Source organism: Cyrtonyx montezumae, unplaced genomic scaffold (assembly GCF_038088225.1).
Source record: "Cyrtonyx montezumae isolate F1298 unplaced genomic scaffold, pur_monq_1.0 scaffold_3, whole genome shotgun sequence".
NCBI classification, from domain to species: domain Eukaryota; kingdom Metazoa; phylum Chordata; class Aves; order Galliformes; family Odontophoridae; genus Cyrtonyx; species Cyrtonyx montezumae.
Genome location: NW_027072034.1, coordinates 67,616,093 through 67,634,893, shown reverse-complemented (window position 1 = coordinate 67,634,893; position 18,801 = coordinate 67,616,093). Strand labels below are relative to the sequence as shown.

At 37.0% G+C, this 18,801-nt stretch overlaps 1 protein-coding gene across 1 annotated transcript in view; it reads right to left on the bottom strand.

Moving 5' to 3' along the window:
* The window catches only part of ROBO2 (roundabout guidance receptor 2), a 407,749-nt gene that overhangs the window by 4,745 nt on the left and 384,203 nt on the right, over nt 1–18,801 (bottom strand). Inside the window, exons 18-21 of the mRNA XM_065741855.1 lie at nt 17,233–17,275; nt 15,523–15,650; nt 9,461–9,742; nt 4,937–5,093 (exon numbers count right to left, since the gene is read on the bottom strand). Of these exons, the coding sequence (XP_065597927.1) occupies nt 4,937–5,093; nt 9,461–9,742; nt 15,523–15,650; nt 17,233–17,275 (610 nt within the window). The remainder of the gene's footprint in view (nt 1–4,936; nt 5,094–9,460; nt 9,743–15,522; nt 15,651–17,232; nt 17,276–18,801) is intronic.

The following is an 18,801-nucleotide window of genomic DNA, read 5'->3' as shown; positions in this document are numbered from 1 at the left end:
AGGGTGTAAGAGATGAAGCTATATGCAATTAGGATTAGAAACAGATGTTTTATGTTCTTACATAAGCTTTGCCAGTGATTCAATCCTTTCCTGTCTCTGGCTTCATCATGGTCAGTCCAGGGCTGTATTACAGTACCAGGACCCTGCCCTTAGAGACACCATCATTAACCAAAACGTGTAGGCACTACTGCCTGTTCCCATATCCTGAGCACTACTTCCCCAAAGCAGTGCCCTAATCCAAACATAACTTCTGATAAGCACGGTTCTGCTAATAGAACTCAAATCTCAACACTGTCTGTCCTCATCCTCGGCACATTAACTCAGTCTGTGTTTCATTGGGTGTCTTCTTAACTCTCAGTGTGTATTCCCAAATACCTCAGCATATTCAGCTCTTATGAAAAAAACAAGTACGCAACCAAAAGCTCTTACAGCTCCTTCACTGTCAAATCATCTCATACCCTGAAGGCCATTCCCAAGCATCATCTAAGTCACCCTCCACCTTCAAGATCTTCAACAAGGTACACCTTCTGGTTTCAATACTGCAAACAATGCATTGAGTTAGTCAATTTCTTGAAGTAATTAAAAATGCTCCTTTAAGGATCCTTATTTGGAAGGAATTATCAATTTACCTGAGAAACATGAATGACTGACAGTTTTCTCATGTGAGGAGCTGGGTTTCTAGAAGACTGCAAACACTGAGACAGGGAAGTTTCATAACTCATATTATGAACAAAAGATTTACTTTAAACAAAGATTTCTATATCAACAGAATGCCTTTTCCATTATTAAGAAGTCTGTGGGCCGTATTTAAAATTACAGATTCCGAACAGCTAAAAATCTGACTTAAACAGCTGAAATTCTGTGAAAGATTTATCTTATAATTAAAGCTAGTATCATTCTGAATATATATTTAGATGTAACCATGTGCAGATATACAGAAATATGTATGTTTACAGAGGGACAAATGAATGCTGTGTCTTAACACTAGGTCTTAGGAGCTACTGAATGATTGATTATCCATTATCACAGCAGAGACTTTTAAGAAAATGTTATATAATGTACATTCAGATCCTTAGGAGATAGTGTATTAATAGCTTTAATTCGTCTTTCCTTGCAATAGGCACTCATGACAACGCCACCTGAGGGTGTAGAGACCATCCTAACTCATGCTGTTAAAAATCTGCAGTGCAACAGCTCTGTTACACTCTCTCAACCTCATTCTTAAGTGTAATAGCTTCTTTCTTTAAAGGATGGGGCTGAAAGAGACTCCTTAGTGACTTTTCAGTAATGCATAAATGAGCTTTGCAGGTACTCGCCCTTTGACCCTGCTTGTTTCAAATCCCCAAATGTTCAGCTTGACAGTCTATTTCTAAAAAAAAAAGAGATTCTGCACAGGTACTGTATCTTCAACTAGGTTTTCTCTGAAACAGAGAGAAGCCTAAGCCTAAAGCTCAGGACACTAAGATTCAAAATTTCAGGTACCTTTATAATGTAAAATGTCAGAAAAGTCACTGTTCTAACATGCAGTTTACCAAAAACAAATCTGCAAGAAAAAGAAAGCAAACCTAAAAGATGACATTGTAACTACATCTCATATAAATTATACAGTTGTTTAAACTTAGGGAAATCACATAGTGAATACTGGTCATATCCATGGGTTTGTTTTGGATCCAAGGGTAATTACAACTCAGAAAAAAACTGCATTCAACATTTTCAAGTACTTCTTGTTAAATCTAATCCCCTTAATTTCACTGGGAACCTCTGGTTGTAATTTCATGATTATTAATTTTAAATCCAGTTGACAAAAATGAATATCTTTCTAACATTTTTTGTTTGAATCTTAGCACTTTTATTCTATATTAATATTTTTAACTTAGTCTGGTTCATTTTGTTGACAGGGTTTCTTCTCAAAATAAAAAAATACAAGTGATAGATAAAGGGAACATTCTATAGGAATTCTTTTTCAGTACACAAATTGATGCAGGAAAGACAACTTCCTTCTCTAGGTCTTAAAATAAAGTATTTTCTATATAAAATATCATCTATATTTGTTCTCAATAGACAAGTTTCTAAAGATAGTAATTTTGCTATCACATATATTAACATCCACCAGCTAATACTCCATTTCAAGTTGCAATCAACAGTAGGAAATATAAAAAAAGAAGACATGATTAATGTGGTTGGCTTAAGATCACGCATTTTACTGGTTAAAAATACAAAGAGATGATGATGAATAAGAAATAAGCATTTCCTTACTGTCAAGTTTATAAGATAAAACCAAGCAAAAGCATTCTCACTAAAAAATGTGGGAAAAGAATGCTTGATTGGCAAAAAATGAATTTCAAAGAGTGTGCAGTACATGCAAGCAGAAGAGTAAGAAACAAGCAGAGACTTTGAAGAAGAGCAAGAAGGGGAAAATTTCTCAGGAATGAGTTTGCTAGGGAAACAGCACTAATAAACGAACTTTCTTCACAGGTTAAACTGGAATTCAGTACATCCCAAAATCTACCATATTTCATACAGTGGCTGTTTGGATTTGCGTGTTCATCTTTTGTTATGTTTGTTGCAGTTTATGGAAAAATGGCGGTGAATGTAGACCTTGATTCTTCTGGGGAGAAGGCAGTAGAGAGATTCAAGAGCTTTAGTTTTTCCTTCCTTTTCTGTTTAAGTGAAGTGACTGCTTTTCTGACACTGCTACTGTGAATTGTTTCTTGCAATTTATTTACCAGAAAGATGCTAGTGTTGATTTCTAATACAATAAGGTGTCAAAATTGTTTAGTTTATTTGGGATACTCATGCCCATAGAATTCACGCTTGAACTCAAGAGTCATAGGAAGAGATGCACAGAAGAATGAGTATCTGCTTACATTCCAGCTTCCTAGTTTTTTTGCTGTAAATGTTCACTTTTCATATCACACTGTGAGGACTTCATGAAAGTTTTCCATTTTTCTGACTAGAAGTTCATTTTTCAAATGTAATTCACAATATATATATGTTTGCATATAATTAATTCTGAAGTTAAAACAGTGAACTTGTCGTACATATATCAAGAAAAAGAAAAAATAGTTTAAAAATTAAAAAGAAAAGCATTTTTTACAATATTAATGGAAAGACAATGGAAACATAAGGAATGTAGACTATGATCATTTCCATTTTAGTGTGTCGAAAACCACAGAAACGAGATCAACCTCCTGCATACAGAATGGCCATTAATATTGGGTAGGTCAGGAAGTACAAGCATTGTGGGTTCAGTGAAGCTTTTCTCAAATTACTGCAGCTCAAGACTGATGCTGTATGTCTAATCTTCGATTCTGTATTTGTCTTTGATTGGTAAAATGCGCATTAAAAGATCTTATGATAATCACTCTTAATGAAATACCATTAAAGGGAAAAAAGAAGCACATAAAAGAATAATTTAAAAGACAGACAGTGGAAAAACTGAATTGATAGGAACCTGTAAGACTGGTGATTACCTTATCCTTAAATACCAAGTGTTGTCTCGTTGACCAATATAATTCCTTCTGGCTAGATAACAAATATTTTATGCAACTGAGAAGTGAAGCTCTGTGTCACAAGGGATTTCCTTGGATGGTTATTTCCATTTACCTTTTATGCTATTTCATTGTCCTTGAAGAAGATCTAAGTTGTTCACCTTCTATAGCTTAATAATTTTAATGAAATGGCTCAGCGTGTTTTAAGGACATAAACTGATAATTACTAATAATTAAATAATATAGCTAAACCACCTTGAATTTGTTTTATTTTATTTTTATAACAGAATACAGAAAAAAATGTTTATATGCACTTTTTATCTTGATATTTCAAAAAATATTTACAATGAGTAAGTTTGCTCATTTTCCTTGACATTTATTTTGGAATTTTAACTCTAATATAGCCTTTGTTTTAAAAGGAACTCCACTGACATACAGTTAATTACAGCTCATTTTAGAAATCAAAAATTAACATTTAAATCTTCTGATTTTTATCACAGAAGTATTTACGAAAGAGATGGCACTTTAAACATTTTTATTCAGTAAAATGATTACAACCATTTTATAGATATATGCTTCATCATTAGGAAATATTGATTATATTCCATGTATTTAAGCAGGTAGATTTGTTCCAGAGAGAACTGCAGTGATTCTCACAGGCACCAACAGAGTTCATCACACTAAGCTATTTTTCTACATGTTCTGATTTTCTTCCAGAGTTTTATAATCTGGTATTTAATATAATTTCACTTCATAAAAACATTCCATAATTGTAACTCTGTGTAGAAAATGTCATTTTCCTCTTATTTAGTGTTTTTTATTGTGATTTTTTGTCCTTGAGGATTAGTTTTACGTATTCAAAGATAAGTGAAAGGTTCCAGAGCCTCAACCATTGTTTAAATTAAAAAAATACCTACAAAATACCTTCCTCAACTGTGAAATTTTTTCTAAAAGCCAATGAGAAGTTTGTTACCAACTGGTTGATCTTCTAAAATTGATTCAATTTAAAGTGTATTTTTTTTCTGTTGCATCAGACAACAGAAAACAGGCAACATCAAACCGGTGAAAAAATACAGCAGCCGTATTATGTCATCCTTACTCACTGAGTCCCATAATCTACAAGCAGCCCGAACAAAATTAATTAGGCTAACTGTGAGGTGAGATAATTCTCAGCATGAGTAAGCAGAGAAACCCTACATGATGATGAAGCAAGGTCACTTTTATTTCCATCTTCAGTAACTATCATGAGAACCTAGTCACACAGTTCTTCTCCATAGCCTTCAATAAATCTACAGGATAAGGCACTGCCTTTAAACAAAATAGAATAACGTGTCATTTGGGGGAAAAAAAAAAAAGCAAAATAAAATACCACTATGAAAAAAAACCCAGAAGCCTCATCTCTGCAAACCACAGACTTTTCTTCAACAGAAAAAGAAAAAAATTACCCTGCTTCTTGTTGATCCACCCCGTAGTGTTCCAGCTCTGTGCCTGGAAGTGGCTGAACAGGAGGGGGTGGGAGAGGAACGCTGGCCCAGTTTGAACCATTATTTTTCTGAGGCTTGGCAGTATTTTTGCTTTTCTTCTTTTTCCCTCCTTTGCCACCTGCGAATCCAAAAAGGAAAGTATTTTATTTTAGACATAATGTGAAAATTTTCCATTTCTTCTATAGAATTCTGATTCCAGATGGCATGCCCCAAAACAGAAGATACATTTATATCTTAGCAGAATCAGCATCAACATCCTCATGTTTTTACAAGGTTAAAAATAATAATAGAAAAATAGAAAATAATAAGAGAAATAATTGTTTAAATGGCTTCTTTTTTAATGTGAACTCCATATACTTGCATGACAGTAGTGCACAACCAAGGAAAGACATATCTTGCTGCCTCAGGAATGCATTTTCTGATTTATTCATGTGTGCTTTATGATTTTTTTGCATTCACTGGTGGATAAAAATATAATAGACCACTACAAATTCTTTGAAATGTCAGAATCCAGTGTGCTCGTAACACTGTTTTGCATAATCTCTTTCTGTGGAAAACACAGACGTTAAGGACACTACCTAAAATAAATAGTCAATAGGCTTAATTGCTCAATTGCTTAATGGGCTCACTTCATATTAGACTTCTTTTTCCCTACTGAATTTCAGACTAGTGCTCTCACTTGAAGTATTCACAGTACGTCAAGCCAAGATCTTATCGTTCACTATGAGGGAACTGAGCTGATATTCTAACTATCAGGCTGCAAAACAGACCCTTCTCTCCTTTTGTAGTCTGGTGGAGAGGAAGGCTTTCTTGAAAAGGGAAAAAAAAAACCATTTTGATAACAGAAAAGAAACTCCAATGATGGTGGCAATGGAGAAACAAATGTATGAAAGTTCTGGAGAGCAAATGAAGCTTTCAAAGCAGTTATGAGAGAAATCTGAGGCTGAAGAAGATATAAAAGAAGGATGTGAATTTAAGTGTTTGGTGGATAGGTTAAGTTTAGAAAAGTCAGCAGGATTGGGAGCAAACTAGCTAAGGCAGGAGTACTTTTCTGGGAGGAAAACACAGACAGACGTGTATGTGCATTTATGTGTGTTGCTGGAGCATTTAAACTAAGAGTATCTAAAGAAGAGAGATGAAGAGGAGATCTTCAGTTTAGAGATTAGTTGACATGGAGAGGAAGATTTTCAAAGTGTAGGATCTTGGTAATCTTAGGGGACTGGTAAAAAGAAAGTTGGATGTGTGAGGTGTTATAATGGATCCAACCGGATTTGAGGGGCTTTGTAGAAAAAGTTTAAATACAACAGAACTATTAGAGGGAGTGAAGAAGAACTGAGGAACAGACGAAATAAACAAAAAAATGTTCAAGGTCATTACTGGTAGGGAAAGAAGCCTACTCTGTACAGTTGAGCAGGAGATTCCCTTCTCCCATCCCCATGGAGAGAATTACTCCACTGTCAGACTAGCGGACCAGGCACTTAATAATTGTTACAATGCTTGATGTGTGTTTGAAATATAGAAGCCTTGTTTCCCCATAGCAATGATGCTTGTTATTTTAGTGTCTTCTCACATTGAAATTAACTTATATTGTTTACATCTCTAGATGATATGGGTTCTGGAAGAATAACTTGCGACTTAGCCAAATGATCACAGCAACAACATAAGGTGGGAGCTGTGCTGTAAAAGTACAGCCTAACAAAGAAGTTGAGTGTTGAGCTGTTTTCCATTCCATTCCATGGTGGGATGAAATTTCTCATGATACTCACTGAAGATAGAAAGAGACTTAGAATAATCTTTAGTACTTAAAATATTAACTGAGGAATTGAAAGAATAAGTTCCCTGCTCACCCTAATGAGGACAAAGTAATCAAAGATGATCTCTGACTATAGTAATGCTATAATTCTCAGATTAGTAGAAGGTCTTTCTCAATTTCTGATGCATTAAAAACAAAGCCTGCATTACATACATAATCAGTGGGGAAGGGAGAGCAAAATGCTGACTCTGCGTTCCAATACTGTGACACTCATCTGAGCCACAGGACATCCAGTTGTGAGCAATTTTGATCATCAAATGTATGATCTGTCCACAGAAAGACAGGTTACCTGAAGTCTCCATGTTTCTACTTTAAATTGTGAAACACTACACAGAACACATTTCACTTGAAATATTTCCTTGAAGTCCAACTTTTTCATCAGCTGGCATTTTTTAATGAAAACTGTTGACTGTATTTTCTCAGAAAGGTCTCCAGCAGTTGTAGCTGTCAACACATCAAAAGTGTGATACTGACCTCTGATAACTGGCACATACCCACCTCAGCATATCAATTCCTGCATTTTCATGCAGCCACAGGTGCCAACAAGCCTCCTGCCAATGTTACATCAAAGATCAAGAAACTTCCTTGTAGGGTCAAATGAACTCAGCTCTCACATACCTTTCCATCAGTGTTCTAAGTCTATTTTCCTCTTTCAAGTAAGCTAAAATTTCCCATAAGGACATAAAACTTGCAAATAACTTTGCCTATCTGAATTATGGGCCACTGGTTATAGGCTTCTGATCTAAACATACAATTTGAAATAATCATTTAAGTTGACATAAAGAAACTACTTCTAGCATTGATGATTGCTCCATCTTATAGTGGAAATTCAAAAGGTTTTGGGTACAGTAAGAATTTGAAATCATCAGCTTACTCATATTTTGGTTAAGTATAATAGCAGGCTTTAATTTCTGGCTTTTTTGTTTTCATCTTGAAAAAAGTGACATAATTACACATAGGTTGTAATTCCTCTAATTTATTTCCATGGAAACTACAACAGATACAAAGAGTACAGTAACACTACTTGCTAGAAAAAAAAACCTTAGCTACAAAACACTGGTTTTGAATGTATTCACCACCACTAACCAATTTACAGGGATGGGCTGATTGAGACCTTCTTCCTTTCATTGCGTGAGTGTTGTGCATGACTGTGGAATGTGACTTGTCATTCACGTTGCTGTCAGCAACTCCTGAAATGCACCATCCACCACCTCACTGCGCCCACGTTCATTGTTTGGTCTCCTTAAACATTCAGAAAGTACTGATGAATGACAAAGGGTGCCATATTTTCCACAGCAAGGAATTCAGTGACACACCTTTGCTTCATACACACTTCCATGTCAGATGCCATTTTATCAGACTGCCCCTCTGCTGCCATCTGTTTGCCATCCATTTTGTTGCCACACAGCAACAAAATGTAACTGAATATTGATGGGAAGGTTTAATCTCTACTGCTGTATCACCAACATCCACCTCTGACATTGTCAGCCAACATAATAAAATAGGAGACATTACTTTTGGAGCAGCCATTGTACAAAACAAAAGCAAAATCAAATAAATCAAGAAAAAGGTGTATTTAAATAAATATACAATTACATGTACTACAATCATTTTCATCCAATAAAAATGTGTCATGTTTCCAGTATAACATGCAGAACACACAGAAAACTTGCATTCTCTTTGTTTGCAGACTTGGTGCATTTTTTGCAACCTCAGTCATGTCTCAGGGCCTGCTTTTATTTCTGAGCTGCCTGATTGAAACACAACATTTAGAAACAGCTTATGGGAGTGGGGAACTTGTTAACAAATCAACAAAAATATTAACCTCCTCAAGACGTTCATTTTGGGGATGCCTATAAACTGAGGAATGGTGTGGAAATATAACAGCAGTATAAATTGTGCTATCAGGAAAAGAACACTACAAGGCAAGGTCTGAAACTGTGCTGACAAGTTTTGGGCACAGTGGCTGTGAGGACTCTCCTATTATGTCCAAGTATGTTTTGCAAGAGACACCTCTATGGTTTTTTTATTATTATTATTTTTAGTGGAAGCAATGGGATACCTTTTGTTGGCATCCCAGTGGGCAAGCACTCTCATACTTATCTGCAAAGTGCCTCTGAGTAGCTTCCCGTCTCCCTGTTGAACTGCTGACAAACACCCCTCCGTCCCTCACCCACCCACAGTGGTGGAACCAACCTGAGAGGCTGCCACTCCTTTCGGAGCTGTTGTGGGAGCTGGTGGTGCTGAAATCCTGTGACTGGTTGTGTGGCAATCTATTAGCCAATCCCTCAGCCACGCGGTAGTCAGGGATGTAAAGCAAGGCTAAGGGTTAAAGGGCAAAGGTCACAGTGGCATTGTGTGATTAGTTGACAGCACAAGCACATGCAACACATGCAGTTAGCAAGTCAACAGCAGATGTGGCGAGGCCGGGAGCTTTAATTTAGTTTTAATGTATACCTGTCCTAGCCTAATGGGAGGCAGATGGGTTGATGACTATCACAGCACTAAAAGCACAGAACAATATATTTTGTGACTGTGTGAGTTTCAGCATGCATGCACGATAAATAAGCATTAGTTACTGTAAATACGAACAATACCTCATATACTATTTTTTTTTCTAATTCATGCACAGATGATACACCATATAGTTTTAGAAAATTAGTTGTAATTACCATTGTTGCCTTTGCCTTGTTCTGGGAGAGAGTAACCAAATCCCATCAGGTCATTTTTTTGCTGAATTGAGCTTTTCCACTGAGGATCAGGTAAGTCAACTGCCAACTCATGGATGCTGTTGGAATGCAGTATCTGGGTGGTGGCATATGGTGTAGCTTGCGTTATTTGGCTGGAACTGTTGTAACTAGTTTTTGTCGTGAAGTCGATGCTGCTGTAAATGGCTCCATCAGAAAGCATAGTAGCAGTTTTATCTCCTTGCCCTGGCACCGGTGGCAATACATCTGTGGTGAGCATAGGGGAATAAAAAAAATCATTGATGCACAGGAAGTTTCTAAGTATCAAGGTTTAAGATGAAAAATAAATGTGTCATTTTGCAGGTTTGCATTTCAGCTGAGACAGGTCCATGAGCCAACGAAGGGAAGATGATATACAACCATCACCAAGCTATCAGCATCTGTGACAGGCCTTCCACTTGTCCTTCACATCTCACTGCCTGAAACCATCTCTTTTTTTCCCATACTTTCGACTGTGAAAGTGAAGTCTGGAATATTTCTCTACTGAAGAATGTTTTCAATTGTTCATTCTATGTCAGAACCAATGAAACTGTCTGGGCTTCAGGGAAATGATAAAAGGAACAAATTTACAAATCACAGAGGAAACATTCCCAGCAAATATGTAGCAAAAAATCTTAAGTGGATACCAAAGCTCTCAAAATAATTTTTAAGGCCATCACCTTGACTTTCTTGAAGTTTTATGCATCAGCTTATCAAATTTTCTTTTCCACATTAGTTAACATATTACTCTTTCTCAACAAAAGAAAAACCTGACAAAAACAAGTTGTTCCTGAAATGTGAAAGGAAATCTGTTATTCTGAAGGGATTTAAGTAATCATATTCTTAAAATGGCAAGGCATTCTTGATAACGGAGTACAACTTGTTCAAATACTCTACTACATTTACCTTAAAAACAGTACAACATGTTTACCTAAATATCTGTTGACTTTCACACATCTTTGAATCCTACCACATACTGCAATTTGTACCTTTAATCAGTTACATTGGCAGTCTGTCTCCTTCCTAAAGACTGTAGTGACATTTGCTGGTGGAATACTTGAGTTGGAAGTTTAGTCTACTGAAGTGTAAAGAAACTAATGATGACTGGCATGATGTCTCAAGAAGAACCACAGCTTGGCAGATAATCCCCCTCTGGCTCTTATAGAGGTCAATATTTCAAACACTGATACTTTTACTATGTATTTAGACTCTGAAGCTGAGTTGTGCAGTTGAGACAATTGTAGGGAGACATGCCACTCAGACATGCTCAAAAAGTAGGTAAACAAGGATCTAAAGAAGTTTAACGAGGCAAAGCGCAAAGTGTTGCTCTTGAGTTCCAGATGTGAATACAGACTGGGAGAAGAACAAGTCCTCGAGAGCAGCCCTGCCGAGAAAGATTTGGAAGTCCTGCTGGATGAAAAGCTGGACATGAGGAAGAAGTGTACGCTTGCAGCCTGAAAGGCCAACTGTATCCAGGACTGCATTAAAAGAGGGGTGGCCAGAAGGGTGAGAGAGAGGATTTTCCCCTTCTATTCTGCTTTTCTGAGGCCCCAGCTGGAGTAGTGTCCAGGTCTGGGTCCACCAGTACACAAAGGATATGGATGATAAAGGGAGTGGAACACCTCCTGAATGAGGAAAGGCTGAGACCTGGGTCTCTTCAGCCTTGAAAAAAGAAGACTCAGATCCACATCTATAAATACCTAAGGAGAGGGAGGCAAAGGGACGAGGCTGGACTCTTCTCAGCAGCGTGTGGTGACAGGACGAGGGGAAATGGCCACAAACTGATGCATAGGAAGTTCTGCAGTAATGTGCATGGGAATGTGATGGTGATGGTGATGGAGCATTGGAACAGGTTGCCCAGAGAGGTGGTGGAGTCTTATCTGGAGACATTCAAGACCTGCCTGTACGCCTTGTTGTGCAACCTGGTTTAGGGCACCTGCTTTGGTGGGCGGAGGGTTGGTCTAGATGATCTCTACATGTCCCTTCTAACTCCTACAGTTCTGTGATTCTGTGATACTGTGAACTGTTGGGGCAGATCCAGACAAGGGCCACAGAGATGATCAGAGGTTGGGAGCACCTCTCCTGTGAAGACAGGTGGAGGGAATTGGGCTTGTTTAGCTTGGAGAAGAGAAGGCTCCAGGGACCTCACTGCGGCCTTCCAGTCCTTGAAGAGAGCTTACAGGTAGGAAGGGGATCAATTTTTTTACATGTTCTGACATACTGACAGGACAAGAGCTTTAAACTGAAAGAGAGGAGATTTAGGGTAGATGTTAGGAAGAAGGTTTTTACTCAGAGGGTAGTGAGGCACTGGTACAGGCTGCCCAGAGTGACTGTGGGTACTTTGGCGACTTTCAAAGTCAGGTTGGATGGGACCATGGGTAGCCTGATCTAGTGGCTGGCAACCCTGCCATGACAGGGGGCTGAAATTAGATGATCTTTAAGGTTCCTTCCAACCTTAGTCATTTTATGATTCTATGAATTAATTCTGGAATCTGCTTGTTAGAATATTGCATCATTTATATGTCATTTGCTTTATATGCCCTGATGGCAGAAATGGATTCAAATTGGAGAGTAATTGTTATAACGCATGCTCCTATAGTGAGGTTGTTCAGATCTCATTTTAGGTATCACCTAATTATACCTTATAAACTTTAGACCTCAAATAGAAAAGAGAAGGGGTTTAGACTCCATTCCAGTCTCGGACACAAGTGCTGTGCAACTTGATAGAACACAATTGGTCTCTAAATGTCTCAGGACTTTTCTACCAATGAGATATGATAGCACAGCTTCCTCCCATTGTTGTTTATTTTTTCCCCCAGGTTGAAAACTTAAATTAGATAATTATTTTCTACTGTATGCATGTGAATGTTTTAATATGAAGTCTAGCATCTGCAGTCTCGGAATAAAAACGTAATATTACTGATTAATATGGCAATAACAAGAATAGATTACAGAAAGAAAGACAAAAGTTGCATCTACTGGTACATTTTTTGCAAACAATAACTAAGGCATTCAGGTGTTTTAAATACCTAAAGTATATTACATATCTGGTTTTGAATATATTAACCACTATTAACCAATTTACATGGATGGGCTGATTGAGACCCTCTTCCTTTCATGGTGTGACAGCTGTGTATGACAGTGGAATGTGACTTGTCTTTCATATTGCTGTCAGCAGCCCCTGAAATGCACCATCCACCACCTCACTGCACTCACTTTCATTGTTTGGTCTCCTTAAACATTCAGAAAGCACTAATGAATATCACAGGGTGCCATTTTTTCCCCAGTGAGGAATTCAGTGACACATCTTTGACAAGAGAAGTTATAATTAATGCATACTAAAAGTCGTATTTCAAAACCAGTTTATTATTATCTATTTATATGTATACCATGTGTTGTATACATGTGCCTAGGTATCCAGGGCAATATACAATCACAAAAACATCTATGTGTAAAGCCTGAATGAGATGTGAGAGTCAACTGTAGTCCGGTATGTACTCTAACTCCTCACGATATAAAGATTTGGTCTTTCCATAACTGATTTAATTAAAGGATAATGAATCACAGAATCATTGGATAGTTGAGTTTGGAAGGGACTTCTAGAAGTCATCCGATCCAACCCCTGTACAAGCCAGGACACCCAGAGCAGATTACCAGGACCATGTCCAGGTGGTTTTTGAAGATCTCCAAGGATGGAGTTTCCACAACGTCTCTGGGCAACCTGCGTCAGTGCTCAGTCATGTGCAAAGTAAAAATATGCTTTCCAATGCTTAGGTGGAATCACTTGTGTTAATGTTTCCATTCACTGTCTGCTCCTAGCACTGGATAACACAGAAAATAGCAAGGCTTTCTCCCTTCAAGTATTCATACACATTGGTAAGATCCCCCTGAGCCTCCTACTCTCCAGGCTGAACAGACCTTTTGGATTGAAATCCCATGGATTGAAATTTAGTAAATAAATTTTGTTGTTGCCCAACAAAATCAATAAAGTCCAGCTCAACCTGTCTATATAGGATCTGCAAACTGATAGAAGTGAAAATTAGCAAAACGCACACCTGACTAACCTGACTCAAGTAAACAGATATAAATCCATCCTTTAGAGCATGTTTCTATTTGCTGAATAGGTGTCACCTAGTCATTGTTTCTTTAATGAAGAACTGTACCTTTACACACATTTGAATGGAAAATTTCATAGTTTCCCAACAGCCATGAATTTTCAGTCTGTCTTACTAATAAAATGAATTTTTCAGACTTTCTGGAAATTTCCAATACAGTCACTGATTAATTTATGTCCTCAGCAAAACAAATACACTGAAGACTCAATGAGCTATTAAAGTGCCATTTTACAAAATGCCATAATCAAGTAGTAAAATTCATTGTGTGATTTTCCCAACAAATTGTCACAGCAGAAAAAGCACCGTATATTTCAGACCCAAGACTTGCTCTCAACTGCCCATCCAGCGTACACTGCAGATTTCATTCTTGACTACGATATTATAATGGCCTTCCTCAGTTTGTGCTCCAGAAAGATTGACTGTTTTCAAAATTCTTACAGACCTTTAATACTACTCCAGACCTTTTAACCGAAGAAGCCCAAGTTCTGTCTAAGCTAGTCAGAACTACATTAATTTGCATTCAAAGATATCTGACTTCTGATCTATCTTTAATGCAGAAAGCATCCAAACTGAAGTGCTGAAAGAGATAAGCCTAAGCAGTCCCAAAACACCCAAAATAAAAGTGTGAGCTGCACTGAAAAGATCATGAGTATAATTAAACTTCCAACCATTGCACTTCTTGGACAAATTCAGAACCTATGCCTCATCCACCCTGAAGCCAAAAGCCTTAAAACATGCTTCCAATTTAAGTCTTACAAAAGCAAACACAAAAACAAACTGGTAATTTTTCTGTGTTATGTGAGCTCATGAAAAGATGGAAAAGTACCAAAGAGCTTTATTTTCATGAAATTCACAACAAAGAAGCTGTCAGTTATCTTATAAACATTGTCAGAACTCTTGTTTACTTTATAACATTTTTGTAAGACAAGAGTTTTAAAGCATTTTTAAATGGAAAGTAAACCCAGAATGTTTTAATATAATTTGAAGTCAAAGTAGTCAAACAAGAGGGAAAAAGTTTTGTGTGGAAATTTATAAACAAAGTGAGAGATTATTTTCAGAGGCAGATTTTGACACCATTCAAAATTATATTCTTTTCCCATTTATCAGTTTAATACTTTGCTGTATTTTTCTCTGTATTTTAATGTTTTTTGATATAGAAAGTACTGTTTTTATATCTTAAAAATATTTACATACTTGTTTATGGTTTTTTTTTCATTTAAGTATATTCACAACAGATGCAAATTAACATTATGAAATCACAAAATTTATCTTGAACCTCCATTTGAGTACAATCTCTCTAAAGATTCATCATAAATTATTGCATCCTCTTAAAATTAAAAATGGCAAACACTGCCCCCCCAATCTAAATATTTTATTTCATGTATTCTTTCCTCCAATGTGACGGCAAATTTCTGAACACATGTGAGGCTTTCTTCATGGATTACAGTTAAGAGAGAGATTTAAGAGAGATTATGGTTCAGAGACTGAGAGCAGTCCTACAACAGGAATGGGATAGGTAAGGTGACATCAACAGTGTTGGAGGAACGTGAGAGGAACATTCTTCCTGGGTTCTCCAAGTTCTTCTCTGCTCTTATAGATGTCCTCTGTCCCTGACTACAGTGCCCTGCAAAGCAGACTGCTCATCCCCACGCTAAAGGGAACCCAATCTTGAAGTGATTCTCAGACCCTTTCTTACCACTGTGGGGTAAACTACAAATCAGAGCTATAAAAGTGGCACAGGAAAATGGACACTTTTAAGTCAATTGTAAAACAAACATTTAGTCAAATATAGAAAGAACTATTACAGTATGAAAATGTTACACAGACTTGATGTAGGTATTTATGAACAGATATCTACTTTATACTGCACAGTGGCAATAAAATGAAACCTACCTCCACGACTGAAATTGGCAAGATCATTGGGTCCACTAGAGCTGTTGTTAACTGGCAGACTTGTGGCAGGCCAAGAGTCTGCAAGCCAAGGATAACTGGGGTCACTTGCATTCAACAAACCTGGTCGACTGAAGAAGAATAAAAGAAAAAAAAGATATACACACATATACATGTACAAGCAAAATTAAAATATCACTGAGATATCTCTGGATACAACAGTGATTGAAGATGCTGTATAACTTTTTTTCCTATAATTGTGTGTAAGAAACAGTTTAGGAGACTTTAATTTATTTCAAATTAAAATTGTGTAGTCTTTGATAATATAAAGACCTTGAGCAGTTAATTAAGGATATATACAAATCAACTTTGTCAGTAGAAGTGGGACTAGGCATCAGTTGTGATTCTGCCAGAATCCAAATGAACTCTGTTGTCTGTGTGAAATGGGGGTTAGGCAGTACCATCACGGGATCCTAAACCAGGGCTGAATGATAAATTACCACCTCAAGGGAACAATCACTCAAACTGATTGCTCCGTATCAGCCATTTCCAGGACTTTGGGCTACTATTTCTTCTTTCCCCTGCATCCCAAAAGCATGTCTGTCATCTACAGGCTGGTAACTCTTTCTTTAAGCACTCTTGTATGGTTTAGAGGCAAAGAGGTTTGAGTAGGATTAATGGAAAGTCCACAGCTATCTCTATCTGCCACTACTGCATGGTTTTTATATCACTGTAATTTCAAGCTTTGCAAGCAGTATTAAACAGCAAGTATGTTGAAAGAGAACATAAACTCAGGCCATAAAACACTGTGTCTCTCTCACCCCAGGATAAACAGCCTGGAATTTAGCAAGGCGTGTGGATTGTTTGTATTTGTATTTGTATTTAACAAGGAAAATAAATCATGTCATGTAAATGCCTCCTGGCTCCAAGCAAAAACACAATATCACCTCTGATGCTTTTTTAGATTATTAATGCACATGAAGTTGGAGAAACACCTATAATCATTGTACTTTATTTCTGATAGGACCCTGTCTGGTACAATCCCTAAGAGAAACATAAGTTTCTATGGAAACAGCAGTAAGGAGATCCAGCAGCTTTCTTGCCATATCCACTAGCTCTCATTAGGTCTTATCTCTTTTTGCTAAAATATTGATTGAATCGGAGATTGGAAGTTATTACCAGAGCCTAATTACAATCTCCATATTGGCAAAGGGAAAATAGATGAGAATATATGGGTCCGTTATCAGCTTTTATCAATTTCAATTGAGTCGCCAAAGTTGTGGAATCCAGTCCTGTCAATCTACAGCCTATTTATCATCCATGAATCATTTATTTTGTGATCGATTAAGTGTAATTGTTCACTCACAGCAATTTAGGGGTAGCCAATAAGGAGTCTTAAACAACAGCGACTTCATTTGCTAATGTCTAATTAATGCAATAAACATCTTGATAACAAATGAACACATTCTGTGTGATATTTACTACGCATTTCTTCCAGGGCATCTGGGAGATATGAAACATCTGGGTTTGATTCCTCCAAAGTGCACAATAGATAGATCACTAAACCTTGAAGTAAGCTACTTAACTCCTTCTGTAATTGTCAGTCTTACAAACAAAATTCTTTCAACACTCAAATGCATCACCTGCAGAATTTTCAAATTCCTAATTTTAGAAATACATGTGATGGAAAGACCTTTATACAAAGAAACATACCTTCCATTGCTCATTAGTCCTCCATCTCCTCTTTGGAATGTGACTGTATTTTGGTTGGAAAAACAAAACAAACACACACACACACACGCACACACATATAAGACAGGGAGAAATCAATTAGTTATATTTATAAGCAACAATTCAAATTGCTCAGTGTCCACGATTGGAGGCCACTTGGCATCATCATATAAGAAAGTACAGAAATTATATAAGAAAAAGATAAAGCATATTAGGGTTACAATTTATTTAGGATTTGACTTACAATATTGATTCACATCAATTTGTTCTGTAGCTTGCAAGGCAAGCCAGTCACCTGAGGAAAAAATCCTGAATTCACCACAGGCCCCTTCATATGACTTTGCATTGCAAGACTGTGCCATGTGATGAAACTGTTTTCTTGGCACGCTTTTGCTTCGGTACATAATGACATTGCACCAGTTAATAACATCATGTCGTAATGCAGTAATATCATGTCACCAGGCAAATATGCCATTTCCCAGGATAAATACAAAGAAGTGGCAGCTCTATTAGAGCTGAAGGAGTGAAGAAAAAAAAACCCATAAAGCTGCAGGATTTCCATCAAAAGCACACATAATAACCAGCAAGCACACATAAGTGCATACACGCCAGTATTACAGAGAAGAGCTGTTTTCAGTCTTGCCATTGTGGACGCAAAGGATACACTGTGGCCCCATTCATAGGTTTCTGACAAGAAACAGCTATTCCTTATCTACCTTATTAACAGGATTACATTTCAGGGTGATATAGGTAAACTTGCATTACTGAGATGCTAATTGACAGGATTATACACTCCTATTTGAAGCACTGGCAAATATTTTGAATCAAGGTAAAGAAATGACTGTGGTTCTCTGCAGCACTATTGCATTATTTATTGCTGGGCATGGGTAGGGCTAACAGATATAAAGGTATATGGATGCTCTGGACACTTGCACCCTCACAAGTCTCAAACAAGATGAGGGTTAGAATTTCAGAGAGGAATGGATTAGTCTATGGCCAACTTAATCTAAAATTAAGGTCCCATATTGGAAGTAATATCTACCTTTCCAAGATAAACACCTTCATCACTGAATGATATATTTCTGATTATTTGCAGTGTTTTCCAAATATTAGATCAAGCTACACCAATTCAAAATTAGGTCTTCCATTATACATGTCTCTAACCAGATCAAACTACTACACCCAGTTGAAATGCTGTGATTGATAAAAAAATTAGCAATGACACAAATCCACTGATGAAATACTTCTGATACCTTAGAAAATACTTGTCTCTTCATTAATCCCTCAGGGTAATTTCACAGCATACATTCAGCAAAGTGGACAAAACTAATCCCTTTGGAAGCTGTGCTAAAGAGTGCTTGGATAGGGTGATTAATTACACTTCACCGCGGAACAGACTATTATCAATATCAGAAAATCACTGCAGTCATATGTCACATCAAAATGGTTAATAGCTGAATTTTGAAAGGATGTAATCAAATCAATTAATGAAAAGAAAATCAAAAAGCAAGCACAGGAAGTATTAAAGTCTGCTTTAGAAAAACAAGATGT